Source organism: Terrapene carolina, unplaced genomic scaffold (genome assembly GCF_002925995.2).
Source record: "Terrapene carolina triunguis isolate 2854851 unplaced genomic scaffold, T_m_triunguis-2.0 Scaffold66, whole genome shotgun sequence".
NCBI classification, from domain to species: Eukaryota; Metazoa; Chordata; order Testudines; family Emydidae; genus Terrapene; species Terrapene triunguis.
In genome coordinates, this window is record NW_020664417.1 from 27369157 (window position 1) to 27388354 (window position 19198).

Sequence of the window (19198 nt, forward strand, 5' to 3'; positions counted from 1 at the left end):
TTTTTGTTTTTTCACTCCAGATAGCTCTTGTGCATTAGGCTATGTCTACACTGCACTTGGGTAAAACTTTTGTCGCTCAGGGCTGTGAAAAAAAACACACCCTTGACTGACAAAAGTTTTACCGACAAAAAGGGCTGGTGTGGACAGCGCTTTGTCAGTGGGAAATGCTCTCCCGCCAACAAAGCTAGCGCCTCTCATTGGAGGTGGTTTTATTTTGTTGGCAGAAGAGCTCTCCTGCCGACAAAGAGTGGCTACACTGCGTACCTTACAGCAGAACAGCTGTGCTGCTGTAAGGTGCGCAGTGTAGACATAGCCTTCGTTATCCCCAGGTTAAAAACACACCTTTTTTAGCAGTGAAGACCAGGATAGGTCTAACTTAGAATAAAAAGGTGTGTCGTGTGTGTCATTCCTAGGTTTAAAAAAGAACTTTTTTTTTTTTTTTTTTTGAAGCAGTGAAGATATGGCATCAGTCAAATAAACAGTGGGGAAAGGCAGAGCTGTTCTGAATTCAATCCACGCACGTATAGCACCTGAGTGGCAGGTTAGCAACAGAGTCCCTGGTTTCTTCCAGAGGGCACTTAAATTGCTGACCTAGAAATTTAAGGTTATTTTGGAATTTAGCATGGCAGAAATCAGTATGCTTTGTTTTGGAATTTAAGTCTATCATGCTCTAGTGGTCTCTGGTTATAGCAGGGCATAAGTAAATTTGTTGTTGATCGTATGCCAGGATTTGACCTTGGGATTCATAAGAGATCAGACACTCCAAATCCCCATATTTACTACTGCATTATCAAAGAATAATGAATAAATTAATAGAAATTGATAAAAAAGCAGTTGTCTGGGAATGGCTGAGGTCATCAAGCTGGTATGTGGAAGCACTGCCTATATGACACATGCAGCACATATCTACAGGCAGAAGGGGTGGTTGGGTCACCCAAGCAGGAAATTAACTATCAGAAAGAATGTTGTTCCTCTATGCATGCACGTTTAGAAAGAAAAAAAAAACCACAGGGAAAATGGGAAGAGAATGCATTTGTGTAGATAGCAGTACCAGCATCATGTCTGATGCTTGAAAGCTAATGAAGACCAGTTCAGGTTAGACCACTTTAATTTCTAAAGTCATAAACAAGGGATATCTGTAAATTTTCTTGTTAATATTCTACTGAGAGAGACTCAGAAGTTACTGTCTGCTACAGCAGTGTAATAAGGAGCAGCAAGGAGCCATATAACAAGCAGGAAAAATTGTTTGTAGATAATTATCTAGCTCTCTTGGATATGAAGTGGTGAGCATGAAATGCTCAATATATACTTTAATCTTTTTTTGGCTTATTTTTATTATGAATATGTGAATGGCCTGAGAAAGCTAAGCAAGGAAGATACTAACTAGACTTACTCTTAGAATACTTCAAAATGCAGAATAATAATAAAAAAATGTAACTGGGAGGAAGAATCTAGTTATCCTAATCCCCAGTATTGTATTTTGGTATACACAGCTCTTAGAAGTATGTATGGTAGATTGCGTGTTTTGATCAGCAACCATTAACAATACTTACCGGTAGTTTCACAGCACTAATTTTCAAGTACACACTGCTTGTGAAAATCCAGTGTTAGGGCTTCAGAGAATGATAGTTAAGCTTTTGTACATCAAATGGAATAATTACAAATATCTGTTTATATTACATTATTAAAAATTGTTGTGAAGTATCAAACTAAAAAACATCTACAACAAAAGTATATATGGAATGACTATAAATAAAATCAATTAAAAAGACATATATTTTTCTTCACTACGTCTTTTTAAAATTAGTGTCTTTTCACTCTAAATAAAAGGTGTAATAAGGTGCATTTACAGTGTTTTTTAAACCCTACTTACAAATATTCTAGAGAATATCAGCAGGTGCATAAACAGCACTGTGTTGCTGTTTGTTCTTTTTATGAACTGTTCATTGTTACGTATCCTTCATTCCAATGGCACTCTTAATTAAAGTTCACAAATGCACTATGATTTCAGAAAAAAATTAAAAACAAATCTGTTTAGGGGAAAAAACCCTGTAAGTGTTTGGTGATATGTTCATCTTTCTATAATCATCAATATAGTAAAAGTGGGCTTTTTGGAACAATTTAGGGAGTTACACATTATAAAAAATTGGGTTATCTATTGGAATAATGTTAGTACAACGTTCTTAGCATTTCTAGGTAGTGGAGCTTTTCTCAAGTTTGTGTTGCTTGTGATGAATACGCTTACATTCCAGTGCTGAGAAATAATGTTCCTTAGGGGAGTTAGACTGATGTGAAAAATGGAATGTGGAGGCCCCTGGCAAGGGAACAGTATTGAATACAGGAGAGACTTCTGTGGTCAGCTACTGTCTTCTTTCCTGACAACCCTAAAAAGTGTATGTACCAGCTTGTAAATAGCATGTAGCAAATGAAGGCGAGTTGTCCTGTCTGCCCAAGTTTTTGACTGTCTGCACATCTGAGTTTTCTTAAAAAATTAGTTGTGTCTGGTAATTGCAGGTCTTCTGGTTAACTAGGAAAGATGTGTGAAATTCTTTTTGTGGGATCACATAGTCTCGAGGGAACAGAAATACAAAATTTTGTAGAAAACTATAATTTTGTCCTTCATTTCCAGTGTTTGGTTGGAAGATTTTAAGAGCTAATATTTGATGTTTTTGCATTAATATTTATTGTTATAATAAAAAATTTATCATGGAGGTTTGACTAAAGTTCCATAATGTTTTCTAAAGACTTATTTAGAAAAAGTTTTTATGCATACAGAAAGTTAGCTTTCATTTTAAACATACTGTATAACTTTGGAAATAGCATGGCCAAAACTTGTTTAGAGAGCAATTAATATTGAGTCATTTTAATTTTTTTCCCCTTTAAGAATATCCTTTTTACACATCACTATATTTAGCTGGGATTTGATTGTAAAGTAGGTGCCTGCAGCTAATACAAGATTTTGCTGGTAAGGGCCTTTTTGGTTTCTGAAATGGTTACAAATATTTAAATAACTGGGGTGAAATTCTCACACCCATTCTAGCCTCTTCATGCTGGGTAAAAGAGCTTGAGCAGTATAAAGGGGCTGTCAGGAGGAGTTCCCCTAGCATAGAGCAGTGGTCGCCAAACTTTTTCTGTCATGCTCCCCCCTTACCCTTAATGGAATCTGACCCCCTACTCCTGGGAGCCACAGCCAAGAGCAGGGCCCACGGGTGGGAGCGGGGCCAGGGCTGAGACAGAGCGGAGCTGGTGGTGCTCCCTCCTTGCCCGCCCCCCGGGGGGCTGGTCTGGGCCCCACAACGCCCTCCTAGGGAGGCGTGCCCCACAGTTTGGGGACCATTGACCTAGAGGAAGACAGCTGGAAGGCTGCCCCTCCAAGTATGTACAAGCCCCTCTGTTGGCAGTAGCACTGTGTTCATCAGCGGCATGTAGCATGCAGCGCGCTAGGGATTATAGGTGGGTCTATGGTTGCTGTAATTTAGGCCCCCACAGCAGTTACGATGAGGATTTCTTCAGTCTCTGGGGCAGCCCAGGGTTGGGAGAATGTAAAGGTGGCTTAATACTGTCTAAGGCCTGGTCCTCACTAACCCCCCAATTCGAACTAAGGTACGCAAATTCAGCTATGTTAATAACGTAGCTGAATTCGACATACCTTAGTTCGAATTTACCGCGGTTCAGACGCGGTCCACACGCGGCAGGCAGGCTCCCCGTCGACTCCGCGGTACTCCTCTCGCTGAGCTGGAGTACCGCAGTCGATGGCGAGCACTTCCTGGTTCGACTTATCGCGTCCAGACCAGACGCGATAAGTCGAACCCGGAACTTCGATCCCCAGCCGCCGAACTAGCGGCTGGGTGTAGACCAGCCCTTAGACTTGCCTTTCCTTAGGCTGTGAGTCTGTTTTCTATTGAGCATACTTGAAAATGAGTTATTTTAGGAACGAAAAGTTTTTATACGTCGTAGGTGGGAAGAGATGCTTTTTAGCTTTTAATCACTTCAGTCCGTGTTACGTGTTGTCACATGTGCGTGAATGATACAGTATAACCAAATGCAAAGTAGAATTATGCAAAAGTCTCTACAGCAGGAATTGAAAGAACTGTGTGTTTCAGTTTTAAACAAAAGAATGCTGTTTGGGTCTCTGGCTCCCTAGCAACAGCAGAGGATGAAACTCCATCTACCAGCAGCCTTATCATTCAATGTTGGGAGGAGGGAGGGAATAAATTAATGTTGAATCTCTAGTCTGTAAGAGCTAATATCTAATTTTCCCCTTAATTTTCTCCAGCTAACCAGGAAACCAAAGGACTGCACAAGACCGGTATCTAGTGATAGACCCTCTGGTAAAGGGGTTAACCTGCTGGATACCTGTATTCTGTCAAAATTAGACCTGCCTGGTGATTAGGGTCTCTTGCGGAGGGTTTTTTCCTAGCGTTTTACATAAGGCTTCATTAGGTATTCTAATCAACTCAAGGGAGCACCGATTATGAGAGTTGCCTCTATTGCTTGACAATGTATATGAATAATGGTATCTTTTAGGCTGAATTTTTAAAGTCCTATTCACTAATGTTCAATTAAGACAAGCTTGTTTCAGTCTTTTCCAATTTCTTTGATTGCAATTATTTTTTCAAGGTGCAACATATCTGTCTTTCGCCATTCCCTCTGTGTGTTACTCCTTGTTGGAGACTGCCGGATCAGGGCATGGGAGTCAGGAGATTTGAGTTCTGTTCTTGTCAATGTAACAGCAAGTCAGTGGTTATAGTCAAGACACTTAATCTTCCTTTTGCCATTGTTTACTCATCTCTTGCATACAGTACTTCATGGAGACAATGTAAAGCATGTTTTGGGCTTACGAAGTACTTTGAGGTCTTTGGATGAAAGATTATGATTGCTCAGAGCTCCAGTATGAAACTGGAAAAAAGCCTGTTGAGAGTCTTTGGGTTAAGTTTAGAGGCGAGAGCAACAAGGGTGATGTCGTGATGTGCATATGACAAGTTGGATTACAGAACCCCCCTTGGGAGCTGCCACCCGACGTGCCAAGACTACTTCTATCCCTGTTTTCCCTGCCAGCTCAGGACTCCAGAACCCTGTCTTGCTGAGCCAGACACTCCCGTCTGCTCCAACACAGACCCAGGGTCTGAATTACCTGCCCCAAAGTGTGCTTGTCTTTAGCACTCAGATGCCCAACTCCCAATGGGGTCTAAACCCAAATAAATCCGTTTTACCCTGTATAAAGCTTATGCAGGGTAAACTCATAAATTGTTCGCCCTCTATAACACTGATAGAGAGATATGCACAGTTGTTTGCTCCCCCCAGGTATTAATACATACTCTGAGTTAATTAATAAGTAAAAAGTGATTTTATTAAATATAGAAAGTAGGATTTAAGTGGTTCCAAGTAGTAACAGACAGAACAAAGTAAGTCACCAAGCAAAATAAAATAAAATGTGCAAATCTATGGCTAATCAAACTGAATACAGATAATCGCATCCTCAGAGATGCTTTAGTAAGTTTTTTCCTCAGACTGGACACCTTCCAGGCCTGGGCACAATTCTTTCCCCTGGTACAGCTCTTGTTCCAGCTCAGGTGGTAGCTAGGGGATTCTTCATGATGGCTCCTCTCTCTCTCTGTTCTGTTCCACCCCTTTATATATCTTTTGCATAAGGCGGGAACCCTTTGTCCTTCTGGGTTTCCACCCCCCTCACTGGAAAAGCACCAGGTTAAAGATGGATTCCAGTTCAGGTGACAAGATCACATGTCACTGCAAGACTTCATTACCCACTTGCCAGCACACACACATACAGGAAGACTCACAGGTAAAACACAGCCATCTGCAGACAATGGTCCTGGGAGTCATCAAGATTCCAAACCACCATTAATGGCCCACACTTTGCATAATTACAACAGGCCCTCAGAGTTATATTTTATATTTCTAGTTTTAGATACAAGGGTGGTACATTTATACAAATAGGATGATCACACTCAGTAAATTATAAGCTTTGTAATGATACCTGACGAGACCTTTTGCATGAAACATATCCCAGTTACATTATATTCACTTATCATATTTTTATAAAACCATATAGACTGTACAACGTCACAGGGTGTTTGCTATAGACCACCAAACCAGGAGGATGAGGTAGGCGAGGCTTTCTTTGGACAATTAACAGAAGTTTCCAGATCACAGGTCCTGGTTCTCATGGGGGACTTCAATCACCCTGACATCTGCTGGGAGAGCAATACAGCAATGCACAGACAATCCAGGAAGTTTTTGGAGAATGTTGGGGACAACTTCCAGGTGCAAGTGCTGGAGGAACCGACTAGGGGCCGTGCACCCCTTGACCTGCTGCTCACAAACAGAGAAGAATTGGTAGGGAAGTAGAAGTGGGTGGCAACCTCGGCAGCAATGACCATGAGATGGTTGAGTTCAGGATCCTGACAAAAGGAAGAAAGGAGAGCAGCAGAATACGGATCCTGTACTTCAGAAAAACAGACTTTGACTTCCTTGGAGAACTGATGGGCAGGATCTCCTGGGAGGCTAATATGAGGGGGAAAGGAGTCCAGAAGAGCTGGCTGTATTTTAAAGCCTTATTGTGCATGAACAAACCATCCCAATGTGCAGAAAGAAGCCAAGCTGGTCACCTGCCATATTTGCTATCAACAGAGAAATCTTCAGTGAGCTTAATCACAAAAAGGAAGCTTACAAGAAGTGGAAATTTTGACAGATGACTAGAGAGGAGTATAAAAATATTGCTCAAACAAGCAGAGGTGTAATCAGGAAGGCCAAAGCACAATTGGAGTTGCAGCTAGCAAGGATGTGAAGGGTAACAAGAATGGTTTCTACAGGTGTTTTACCAACAAGAAGATGGTCAGGGAAAGTGTGGGACCCTTACTGAATGGGGGAGGCAACCTAGTGACAGACGATGTGGAAAAAGCTGAAGTACTCAATGCTTTTTTTTGCCTTGTTCTTCACAGACAACATCAGCCCCAAGACTGCTGCACTGGGCAGCCCAGTATGGGGAGGAGGTGAGCAGCCCTCAGTGGTGAAAGAACAGGTTAAGGACTATTTAGAAAAGCTGGACATGCACAAGTCCATGGGGCTGGATGCAATGCATCCAAGGGTGCTGAGGGAGTTGGCTGATGTGATTGCAGAGCCATTGGCCATTATCTTTGAAAACTCGTGGTGATTGGGGAAGGTCCTAGATGATTGGAAGAAAGCAAATATAGTGCCCATCTTTAAAAAAGGGAAGAAGGAGAATCCGGAGAACTGGTCAGCCTCACCTCAGTCCCTGGAAAAATCATGGAGCAGGTCCTCAAGGAATCCATTTTGAAGCACTTCGAGGAGAGGATTGTGATCTGGAACAGTCAACATGGATTCACCAAGAGTGAGTCATGCCTGACCAACCTGATTGCCTTCTATGATGAGATAACTGGCTCTGTGGATATGGTGGATGTGATATACCTTGACTTTAGCAAAGCTTTTGATAGTCTCCCACAGTATTCTTGCCAGCAAGTTAAAAAAAGTATGGATTGGATGAATGGACTGTAAGGTGAATAGAAAGCTAGTTAGATCTTCGGGCTTAACAGGTAGTGATCAATGGCTTGATGTCTATTTGGCAGCCGGTTTCAAGCGGAGTGCCCCAAGGGTCGGTCCTGGGGCCGTTTTTCTTCAACGTCTTCATTTATGATCTGGATGGTGGGAGGGATTTACACCCTCAGCAAGTTCACAGAAGACACTAAGCTGGGGGGAGAGGTAGATATGCTGGAGGGTAGGGATAGGGTCCAGAGTGTCCTAAACAAATTGGAGGATTGGGCCAAAAGAAATCTGAGAAGGTTCAGCAAGGACAAGTGCGGAGTCCTGCACTTAGGACGGAAGAATCCCATGTACTGCTACAAGCTGGGGACCGACTGGCTAAGCGGCAGTTCTGCAGAAAAGGACCTGGGGATTACGGTGGATGAGATGCTGGATATGAGTCAACAGTGTGCCCTTGTTGCCAAGAAGGCTAATGGCATATTGGGCTGCATTAGTAGGAGCATTGCCAGCAAATTGAGGGGAAGTGATTATTCCCCTGTATTTGGCACTGAGGCCACATCTGGAGTATTGCATCCAGTCTTGGGCCCCCCAGTACAGAAAGGATGTGGACAAATTTGAGAGAGTCCAGCAGAGGGCAACGAAAATGATTAGGCAGCTGGGGCACATGACTTATGAGGAGAGGCTGAGGGAATTGTTCTTATTTAGTCTGCAGAAGAGAAGAGTGAGGGGGGATTTGATAGCAGCCTTCAACTACCTGAAGGGGGGTTTCAAAGAGGATGGAGCTAGGCTGTTCTCAGTGGTGACAGATGACAGAACAAGGAGCAATGGTCTCAAGTTGCAGTGGGGGAGGTCTAAGTTGGATATTAGGAAAAACTATTTCACTAGGAGGGTTGTGAAGCACTGGAATGGGTTATCTAGGGAGGTGGTGGAATCTCCATCCTTAAAGGTTTTTAAGGCCCAGCTTGACAAAGTCCTGGCTGGGATGATTTAGTTGGTGTGGTCCTGCTTTGAGCAGGGGGTTGGACTAGATGCCCTCCGGAGAACTTTTCCAACCCTAATCTTCTATGATTGTATGTAGGGCTGTCAAGCGATTAAAACATTAATTGCACTGTTAAACAATAATAGAATACCATTTATTTAAATATTTTTGGATGTTTTCTAAATTTTCAAATATATTGATTTCAGTTACAACACAAATACAAAGTGTACAGTTCTCCCTTTATATTTATTTTTATTACAAATATTTGTACTGTAAAAAACAAAAGAAGTAGTATTTTTCAATTCACCTCTTACAAGTACTATAGTGCAATCTCTTTATCATGAAAATTGAACTTACAAATGTAGAATTATGTACAAAAAATAACTGCATTCAAAAATAAAACAGTCCCTACAAGTCCACTCAGTCCGACTTCAGCCAATTGCTCAAACAAGTTTGGTTTCAATTTGCAGGAGCTAATGCTTCCCGCTTCTTGTTTACAACGTCACCTGAAAGTAAGAACAGGCGTTCTCATGGCACTGTTGTAGCTGGGGTTGCAAGATATTTACATGCCAGATGCACTAATGATTCATATGTCCCTTCATCTTCAACCATCATTCCATAGGACATGCGTCCATGCTGATGATGGGTTCTGCTCAATAATGATCAAAAGCAGTGCTGACTGATGCATGTTCATTTTCATCATCTGAGTCAGATGCCACCAGCAGAAGGTTGATTTTCTTTTTTGATGGTTCGGGTTCTGTAATTTCCGCATCGGAGTGTTGCTCTTTTAAGATTTCTGAAAGCATGCTCCACAACTCGTTCCTCTCAGATTTTGGAAGAGACTTCAGATTCCTAAACCTTGGGTCAAATGCTCTAGCTATTTTTAGAAATCTCACACTGGTATCTTCTTTGCATTTTGTCAAATCTGCAGTGAAAGTATTTTTAAAACGAACATGTGCTGGGTCATCATCCGAGATTGCTATAACATGGAAATATATGGCAGAATGTGGGTAAAACAGAACAGGAGACATACAATTCTCCCCCAAGGAGTTCAGTTACAAATCTAATTAACGCATTATTATTTTTAACAAGCATCATCAGCATGGAAGCATGTCCTTTGGAATGGTGGCCAAAGCATGAAGGGGCATACGAATGTTTAGCATATCTGGCATGTAAATACCTGGCAACGCCTTCTACAAAAGTGCCATGCAAACGCCTGTTCTCACTTTTAGGTGCCGTTGTAAATAAGAAGCAGGCAGCAGTATCTCCCATAAATGTAAACAAACTTGTTTGTCTTAGCGATTGGCTGAACAAGAAGTAGGACTGAGTGGACTTGTAGCCTCTAAAGTTTGACATTGTTTTGGTTTTGAGTGCAGTTATGAAACAAACAAACAAACAAAAAGAAATCTACATTTTTAAGTTACACTTTCATGATAGAGATTGTACTATAGTACTTGTATGAGGTGAATTGAAAAATATTATTTTTTTATTTAACATCTTTACAGTGCAAATATTTGTAATAAAATAATATAAAGTGAGCTCTGTACTCTTTGTATTCTGTGTTGTAATAGAAATCAATATATTTGAAAATCATCCAAAATATTTAATACATTTCAATTGGTATTCAATTGTTTAACAGTGTGATTAATTGTGATTAATTTTTTTAATTGCCATTACTTTTTTTGCGTTAATCATGTGAGTTAACTGTGATTAATGGACAGCCCTAATTCTATTATATTTAAGTGCCAGGGTATATCCCCTGTTGCTTATAGGAATGTGAGTAATTCAGTATGTTTTAACTGTATACATACTAATGATAATTCCTAAGTGCAACGGCGAAACTTTGGTAAATATACTGGTGGTCAGTTCCTAACATCCTATCCTAATAGGATATTGTGCCTTTTAAAAACTGGAAATTTTTTCACAAGTGTTGATTCAATGCATGCTTTCTGCCTTAATGCATTGACTGTTTGCTCCCTTGTGCTGTGAGTTAAAGCCCTTGCAGGTAATTCAGACTTGTGGTAAGTAAGCAGGAGTGAGTTTTGGAATGTGTTGTCTTCCTGTATTTGCTTTCCTAAAACTTGAAAATTAGGCAAGAGGGTGATGTCAGGCCAAATTCAGTGGTTGAGAACTAAAAGCTCCTGTCCATAAGAGACAGCAAAAAAACTCCAGAAGAAGAGGGGCAGAGTGGAGTGGAAAGGCAAGTATTTGTTTCACTTTCTGGTATATTCAAAAATCTTACTTCAAGGTTGTGTTAAAAAACCTAGTGACAAGAACAGATTTCTAACCTAGAGTAAAAACTGTACTGTTAGAAATCAATCTTTTTGGGGTATCATAGGGAAACATAGAGATCTTACCTTGATTGATTTTTCCAGTTAGGATACAAATTTACATTCTTGCCACCACGTCTTGTTTACAATCAATTGATTAGGTGGTTTTTTTTGTCCTGAGATATTTTTTTTTTTATGTAGCTGATTTGGTTATTGGTGTGGGTGATGACAAAAAAATCAAATAGTTTAGATTCTAAAGGCATTTTTCAAACAATTAATGAAGTAATGGTTTAATTTTCCCTTCTCCCTTTAAAGGTAGCTGCAATTTGAATAACATTCAAGAATGTGTTGATGAGTAAGGCAGCACACATTCTTTTAGTATTCAGTAATAGAAGAATGCTTATCTTTGCCTCTGGAAACGTGTGCATCTTATTGAGCAGATTTTAGATTTTTTTATTATTGAATCTTTAAAAAGGCTCAGTATTTTGTAAAATCATTGTCTATTGTAAAAATCTCATGTACCATTAAATATGTACATTGTTATGGTGAAGGAGCACAGCTGGTATTGCTTTTCAATATTTGACTGCCTTCTTTGCAAGCTATTGAAATGCTGTTGTGCATGAATCACCATTTGGACAACAAGTGACATTTTTCATTCTTTACTAATCACCCTGCAGGGTGGGAGGGTAGTAGTAGATTCACTAGAAATACCATTAAGAATGACATATTAAGTTCCTAGTTGGCCTCATTATGAAATTGAGAAAAATCAAGAAAGCATTACTTGGTATACATGGGGTTTTGTTGTTGTTGTTGTTGTTTGTTTTTAAATAAAACAGTAAATGGTGCATAGCAGCATTATTGTGTAATAGATACAATCTCAAAGGCTGGAATTACATTAGTAACTCTGTTTTTAAGGTTGGGACAGTAAGCTTGATTTTTGACATCCCTTTCCAAAAATGTCTTTAATCCCCATTTTCCCACTCAAATTTATGATACTTTTCTGACATGGAGAATGTTTATTGAAAATTTTGAGGTTTGTTGGATAAAACTGTTTTGATGAGAGAAGTACAATTTTTTTTCAAGCTTTTGAAAAAAAGCCATCTTTACTACTTTGAGCACTGCATTGCAAAAAAATATATATATATATACACCTCTACCCCGATATAACGTGACCTGATATAACACAAATTCTGCTATAACACGGTAAAGCAGTGCTCCGGGGGGGGCGGGGCTGCGCAGTCTGGCGGATCAAAGCAAGTTCGATATAACGCGGTTTCACCTATAACACGGTAAGATTTTTTGGCTCCCGAGGACAGCGTTATATTGGGGTAGAGGTGTATATATATAATTTGTCCAACGATTACTGTTTTATAGGAATTTCTTTGACACTTGTCGTAGTATTTAGTTACTTACAGTATATTTGTCAGTTTGGATAGTTAATTTTGTAGTTGTTATACATACTATGCATTTTTAACTTGTAAGACCACCTCAAAAGTCTTGTCAGAGTGCACAACCTGAAAAAGGGAGTCAATATGTTGGAAAACTTTGTGGCTGGATCACTTTAGTTCAAGGAAGTTGGACATCGCCAGCAAAATATTTGATTTGAATATCAAGGACCAGGTCCTAGAATCTGGACAATCTTTCCATTGCAGGAATGTAGGAAGTGGAGCAGATGTCCTTATCTTTCCAATCCCTTCCCATAATCCTGGGGTCAAGCAGCAGGCAGAAAGGGTAAAGAGCAATTCTACTTCTGGCACAAACTGGATCAATGTTATCCCAGCTTGTAAAGGCTCCCAACAGCTGTTCCACTGGTCTAGGACTTGAGGACCTAATGGTGTTCAAGCCACTCCCCCTCCTATCTCAGAGTATCTCCTATCAGGGGTAGCATCAAGTTGACTATACCATCTATACGCTATCCAGGAATTCCCCAATGGAAGGGGTCAGTCTCCAGGTTGTTCAAGCCAGTTTTTCAGTGGGTCCTAAGATCTTACACTGAATGCCATGTATTAACACAAGATAGTATATCTCTTTATACTATATCTGTAATTACAGCAAAATATATTATTGCTATCAGAGGTACAGCCATTTGCAATTTTATCACATTTCAGTGTATTTTTTAAAAAAAACTTTATATCTAACAATGTGTGAATAGAATCTAACATTTTGACACCACATGCAACTTTTAAGTCTTGTAGCATTTTGAGGTCTATCTATATGCTCCTATTCCTTTAAATGGGCAAATATTTAAACTATTTCTCATTACAGTCATACTCTGTTTTTTCTTGTAAAAAGCAATGGAGAATCAACATATGACATTATTTTAAGGAAGGATATGTGGTAAAGAGCTGAATAGCTTTCTAACCCCATCCATTCAGCTATAAGAAAAATCTTTAAATGTAGCACATTATATTTAATTATAAAGCATATATAGGTGTTAGCCTCTTTGATATTGCTGGTACTTTTGTGCATTGTGACTTGGTTATTTGCATATATATCAATGTAACTGTTTCACATCTACAATTATTGCTACTACTATAGCTATCATAGCGCCTAGGAGCCCTTGTTGTACTAGGTGCTGTACAAACAATTCTTCCTAAATTCTACAAATCAAAAGTATATTGGCATTGGCATTCTTTTTATCGGTTAATCAAAGGGGGGAAATCTGCACAATTTTGCTCTGGGCATGTGTGTATTTTTTAATCTTTTTAAGTGTCTGGGGAGAGTTTTTAAATACTTTCTTGAGTTGCATTACAGTTTTGATTTTGTTCTGATTAAGTGTTTTTCTTCCTCAGTTTTGGCAAGCGTTCTGCAGGAAGCTTCAGGCGTGGCTGTGAATGCATTGTTTTAGAGCCATCTGAAATGATTGTGGTAAGATTGTGGTGCCCATTTCTTTCAAACAGTATTTTTTCAAATTAAATTACACTTTCAAGTTCTCATTAAGCATAGACAAAATTAGGTAACGCTTGAAATTACTTTGAATTGTCTATACTATACTCAGTTTAAGGTAGTACTAAATTTAGTGTGTGTGGTTTTCTTTTTTTAATTTAATGCCCTAGTTTGCAATCATAATACATAGCACAAAAGTTGGAAACACCATTTAATTAAATGAATGAAATAAACCTTTCAATAAAGATAAACTGCAAGTTTAAAAAAGTCTATTTAAAAAATGCCTGTAAGGATAAGACAATCATATTTGAAGTAGAGATGACAACTATGATTATCCACGAGTATTTATGACATGGTAATTAAGCATCTTTGTTTAAAATTGATAAACTAAGTTTAGTTTAAGAATTATTAACAGTTGATGATTAAATTCTGTTTTATTCCAGACATGTAAGGCTTGAGAATGCAGTTTAGGGATTTTTTTTACTATTAGAGTTAAAATTTTGTCGGCATTACTAGTGTAAAGACATATTTGTCATTTAGAACACCTGCTGTGGTCCAGTGCAGAATAGCTTTATTCCCCAGAGGGTTCTCAAATTCAAGACTTCTATCAGTGTCATAGGGCACATCATCCAAACAGATATACCTCCATGACAGGAGAGATTAAATACTTTTGCTCTCTTTCTGAAGGACGTGGTATTCAGACAATACAGACATAATCACCATATATCCATACACCAAATTATCCAAGCACCATATTATCCATACACCATATTATCCAAATGCAGGGCAAATCATATTCAATTGCTGAAAATAATGCCATCTGTATTTACTGGAGATGTTTTAGAAATCAAGATTAGTGAATTAGGCAGTATTGTAGAAGATATGAGTTATTCATACCTGCAGTATATCATAGAATCATAGGACTGGAAAGGACCTCGAGAGGTCTTCTAGTCCAGTTCCCTGCACTCAAGGCAGGACTAAGTATTAGAGCATCCCTGAGGTTATCATCTAACCTGCTCTTAAAAACCTCCAAGGATGGAGATCCAAATGTCCTGACTTCTAGAAGCATTAAAGAATAGCTTTCACACAAAGTGTAACTTTCTAACTTATTTAAAATGTATATCCATTAGTCTTCAAGTTTTTTAAATTCTTTGCCACTTTCACTCTAAATCAGGGGTCTCAAACTCAATTTACCTTAGGGCCAGTGCCAGTCCTCAAATCCTCCCAGCGGGCCAATAATATCACTCATGTCACCCAGAACCTGCCCCCCTCAAACTCTGCCCCCACCTGCCTAAGGCTCTGGGAGGGAGTTTGGGTGGGGGAGGCGGTCTGGGGTAGGGGTCCAGGCTCTGGGAGGGAATTTGGGTGCAGAAGGGGTGAGAGGTTGTGCTCTGGGAGGAGGTTTGGGTGGGGGAGGGGGTCTGGGGTGCAGGCTCTGGAATGGAGTTTGGGTGCTGGGTGCAGGCTCTGGGCTGGGGTAGGGAGTGAGGTTGCAGGCTCTGGGAGGGAGTTGGAGGTGGGAGGAGGTGTGTGGGAAGGGGGAGGGGGTGCAGGCTCTGGGAGAGGGTTGGGGGGTGTGGCGCTTACCTGGGGCTCCAACGCGGGGTGGGCAGTTTCCCATTGGGTGCAGGGGCGCTCGGGGTGGGGGCAGCACGCGGAGGCACAGCCCCGCAGGTGGTGCCAAGGGAGAGACCCGGCCCCAAAATTGCTGGAGCACTGCAGATCACATTGGGGAGGTTCTCGGGCCACAGATGGCCCGCGGGCTGGGACTTTGAGACCCCTGCTCTAAATTAATACATTGGTTGTGTAATGGCAGTTGACCTTGTCCTCTGTCGCCATCCTGCTAATAAAACTCTGATGCATTCTATTTTAGTGACTTCACAGCATAGAGGGAAGTAGAAATGAGAAATGCCTATTCCTCCCCCTGCCCTCCAATCCAAACCCCATAATTCTGCTGTGGGGAAAGTGGCAGTCAGCTCCTTTCAAGGTGTGAATCCACCCACTTTGTCTCCCTGTTCCCATTGTACCTTGTATATGTGGCTGCAGGTTCCGGGAACAGCTTGCTATCCCCAATTCCTGCTGCTATGATACCCATCTTTAGCTTTGGGTGGTACCAATGAATGCCTTTGGTACACAGCTCTTTGATGGGTTGGAGGAAAGTGAGGGACACAAAATGTGGGGGGTGGGGGAGGGAGAGGACAGAGAAAATAAGAAAAGGGGCCTAGCGGGGTGACAGGGAAAAGAGACCTGAGAAAAAAAGCTGCAGCTGTGGTAAGGCATGATGAGAGGGGCCTGTGGTAGGTGCTGGATGAGGGCACGTAGCTGACAATCCATCCAAAGTAGGTCGTGAATAAGAAGAGCTTTGGAACCTCTTAGTTAAACCTTTGAAGTATACTTTGGCCCAACCTTTTGGAGGGCTGACTGCACTTTGAGTGGAAAGAACTCAATATTCAGAGGACAACATGTGGAGCAGCTACCAAGTCATCACCACACATCTGTTGCATACCATAAGTGTCTATGGGTATGTCTACACTGCAATTAAAAACCTGTGGCTGGCCTGTGCCAGCTTGCTTCGGCAAAGCTGTTTAATTATGGTGTAGACCTTTTGGGCCTGGGCTGGAGCCTGAGTTCTAGGATTCTATGAGGTGGGAGGGTCCCAGAGCTTGGGCTGCAGCCCAAACCTGAATGTCTACACTGCAATTAACAGCCCATTAGCCCAAGCCCCGTGAGTCTGAGTCACTGGCATGGGCCAGCCACAGGTATCTAATTGTGCTGTAGACATACCCTTAATAGTTATGTTTAGTCATAATTTATACACCTGGTTAGGGTAGGACTGGTTCTTATTAAAACTTCTTGTCATGTCAGCAGAATGTACTGGTGTTTCATTTGTATAGATGGTGAAAAGAAACATGACAAGGAAAAAATCACCTGCATGGTGGTAGTTTGTCATCATCTTCTTTTCTTAACCCACCTACCACTACTTATGTCCTATTTCTCTTGGGGAATAATCTTTTTGGCCTTGGGATACAGATTGAGGAATGTGAATCGATTTAATCTGCACATAAGGACAATACTAGACAGTTTTTGCCACTTTCTGCTTCCTTGTAGATGTGGCGTAATTCTAGCATGAAATGATGGTGTTTTAGTAGTAAGATGGGCACAGGGGAGAGAGATACAAAAAGCCAAATTACTACAACTTTTTTATCTTGCATGAAAGTCAGAATTCTGAATTGTAAAAACATTTTCATAGCAATACATTACTATGTAGTAACATGACTGTGACTTTGCTGCAGCCTCCAGAACACAGAGAGGATATTGATATTGCTGAGCGGGAAATTTCTTATTCATACACTCATCTACTAGAAATGTTCTGGGTTTTTTTCCTTTGCTATTATTACAAAGTAAATTTCTTTTTATGTAAATTTAATCTTTTTCAAATTTCTCTGATGTGAAAATTCTTCTTTAAAAGTCTCAAAATATTTAAAATACGTAATTAAAACAGTGTTGCTTATTGAAGAGAGGCAGGATGGGAGTGGAAGGTCCCAGTATGACCCGTTGAAATCTGTAGGAAAGCTACAAGTTTCTTCCCATGGGAGAGCTTCGTTTGCCAGTGTATTGCATAGACAAAAACATTACTGTGTAAGAATAAAAATTGAGGAAAAGGATGTTAACTTTTTTTTTAAATAGAGTAAGGCACTTATATAATATGTGAAAGTGTCTGCTCAATAACTCTTTTCATAGTAATACTTGTTCTTTCTCATCCCTGCGGACATTTGATTTCTTGGCACTGAGTTCATGCTTTTCACTGTTGAAAATGCAGGAAATTCATAACCAACCACATTTTCTGAAATGGAGTTCAAAGTGCCCTTTCATAAACTAAATTTTAAACTAAAGTGGGCTTGTTCAGTAGCAGTGGCACTTATACTTAAGGATTGTCTAAAATAAAAGCTTCCACATGACTAAGAGCAAAAGAAAAGATAGGCTTCTGTTTTATTGCAGAATATGCAGTAACTTTCATTTGTAGGGAAATGACCCTTCATTGTATTTATTTTATTATAGGTGGACTATATGGATGAAAATGAAGAATATTTCCAGCGTCAAGCTTCCCATAGACAATCCCGAAGGAGATTTAGGAAAATCAATCAAAAAGGAGAAAGACAAACCATTATTGATACTGTGGATCCTTATCCTGTGGGGAAGCCACCTTTACCTAGAGGTTATCATACGGTAAGTTACCTATATTTGTTTTAAATACAAGACAAGGGAAAAACATTTTTACAAAAATAATCACCTGAAAGGTCAAATTCACTGTGGGAGTTTCTCCTTAGGGTATCAGTGAATTTGGCCCAAAGTGTGTGCGTGTGCCCATGTAATTTGCTTCATAACTCAGTTGAGAACACTTAGCTTGTTGCACATTTATTGTTGTTAAACAATGCTGGCAAGAGGACAGCACATATCTTTTCTCACAATTCCAGTCATTTTTGGCAACTTTGAAACAAATCAGTTACTTAATACATGTGATTCAAATTTCCTGTCAATAACTGAAAATGTAATAGAAATATTTTGGTGTACAGTATTCCTAATCAGTAAAGCATTCACTTTTATGTATAGCAATTGTTTTCTGAAAAGTGTATTGCATTGTGGTAGAAATAGTTCATGATTTGGCTTGTCATTTCTCTATGCAAGACCCAGAGCTGAGAATATTAAACTAACTTTTATTGCTGACTAATACGAGACCAGAAGTTTCAGTCTGAACCATGATATTTTTGCCCAGAGTGAAATACTGCAGTCTGTCCTTTATCATCAGACAAAGCATCGTCAGAATTTTCTTCAAAATAGTTTTTGTGTAATTTTACAGATTGAAAATTATAGGCTTTCTTTATAAAAGATGAAGGATCATAAATACTAATATTTTAAACGTGTTCTACAAAATTATTTTTTGGACTATTTTATTTTTCTGTTGAGCAAGGGTCTACCAGGATAAGAGTAATTAGTTTTGCTGTTAACTTCAGCAGCATACAAAATACTCAGAAAAGTAAGTGGCCTTCAGATCCTGTACTCAGCTGTTTTTTTTATGGCCCTGAACCTCCAAAAATATACTAGTACACACATAGATAACTTTATGCATGTGATTGGTCATATTGAGTATAAAGTTACTCAAGCACACAAGTGTTTGCAGAATCAGGGCTTGATTGTTTTAAAAATGCTGTCTCTAATTTGAAGTAGTGGTTTTCCCCCTCATTTTCTCCCTACCCATCCACATTCCTTTACTTGTTGCCAATTCCCTGTTGTAATCCATTGCATGACTGTAAATGTGTAGATGTTTGATTACATCCACTGTTAGAGATTTTTCCTCCTGAGTTAAATAAATACATCTTACATCAACACTTTATGTATTTTGTTTATACAACAGGCCCCTTTTAATGGTTTAATGTTCTGTGCAATTTTGATTTTTTCCAAATGCATTATGAATTTCTGAGTTGAGTCATTTCATTTGGCTCATTCGTATAACTCTTTTGCAGTTTTAAGATAAGAGATTATA

At 39.8% G+C, this 19198-nt stretch overlaps 1 protein-coding gene across 1 annotated transcript in view; it reads left to right on the plus strand.

The window, feature by feature from the left end:
* Nucleotides 1–18541, plus strand: part of LOC113406013 (rap guanine nucleotide exchange factor 6-like) — a 185663-nt gene extending 167122 nt beyond the window's left edge. Inside the window, exons 5-7 of the mRNA XM_029910613.1 lie at nucleotides 13563–13638; nucleotides 17716–17883; nucleotides 18515–18541. Coding sequence (XP_029766473.1) covers nucleotides 13563–13638; nucleotides 17716–17883; nucleotides 18515–18541 — 271 coding nt within the window. The remainder of the gene's footprint in view (nucleotides 1–13562; nucleotides 13639–17715; nucleotides 17884–18514) is intronic.
* The last annotated feature ends 657 nt before the right edge of the window (nucleotides 18542–19198 follow it).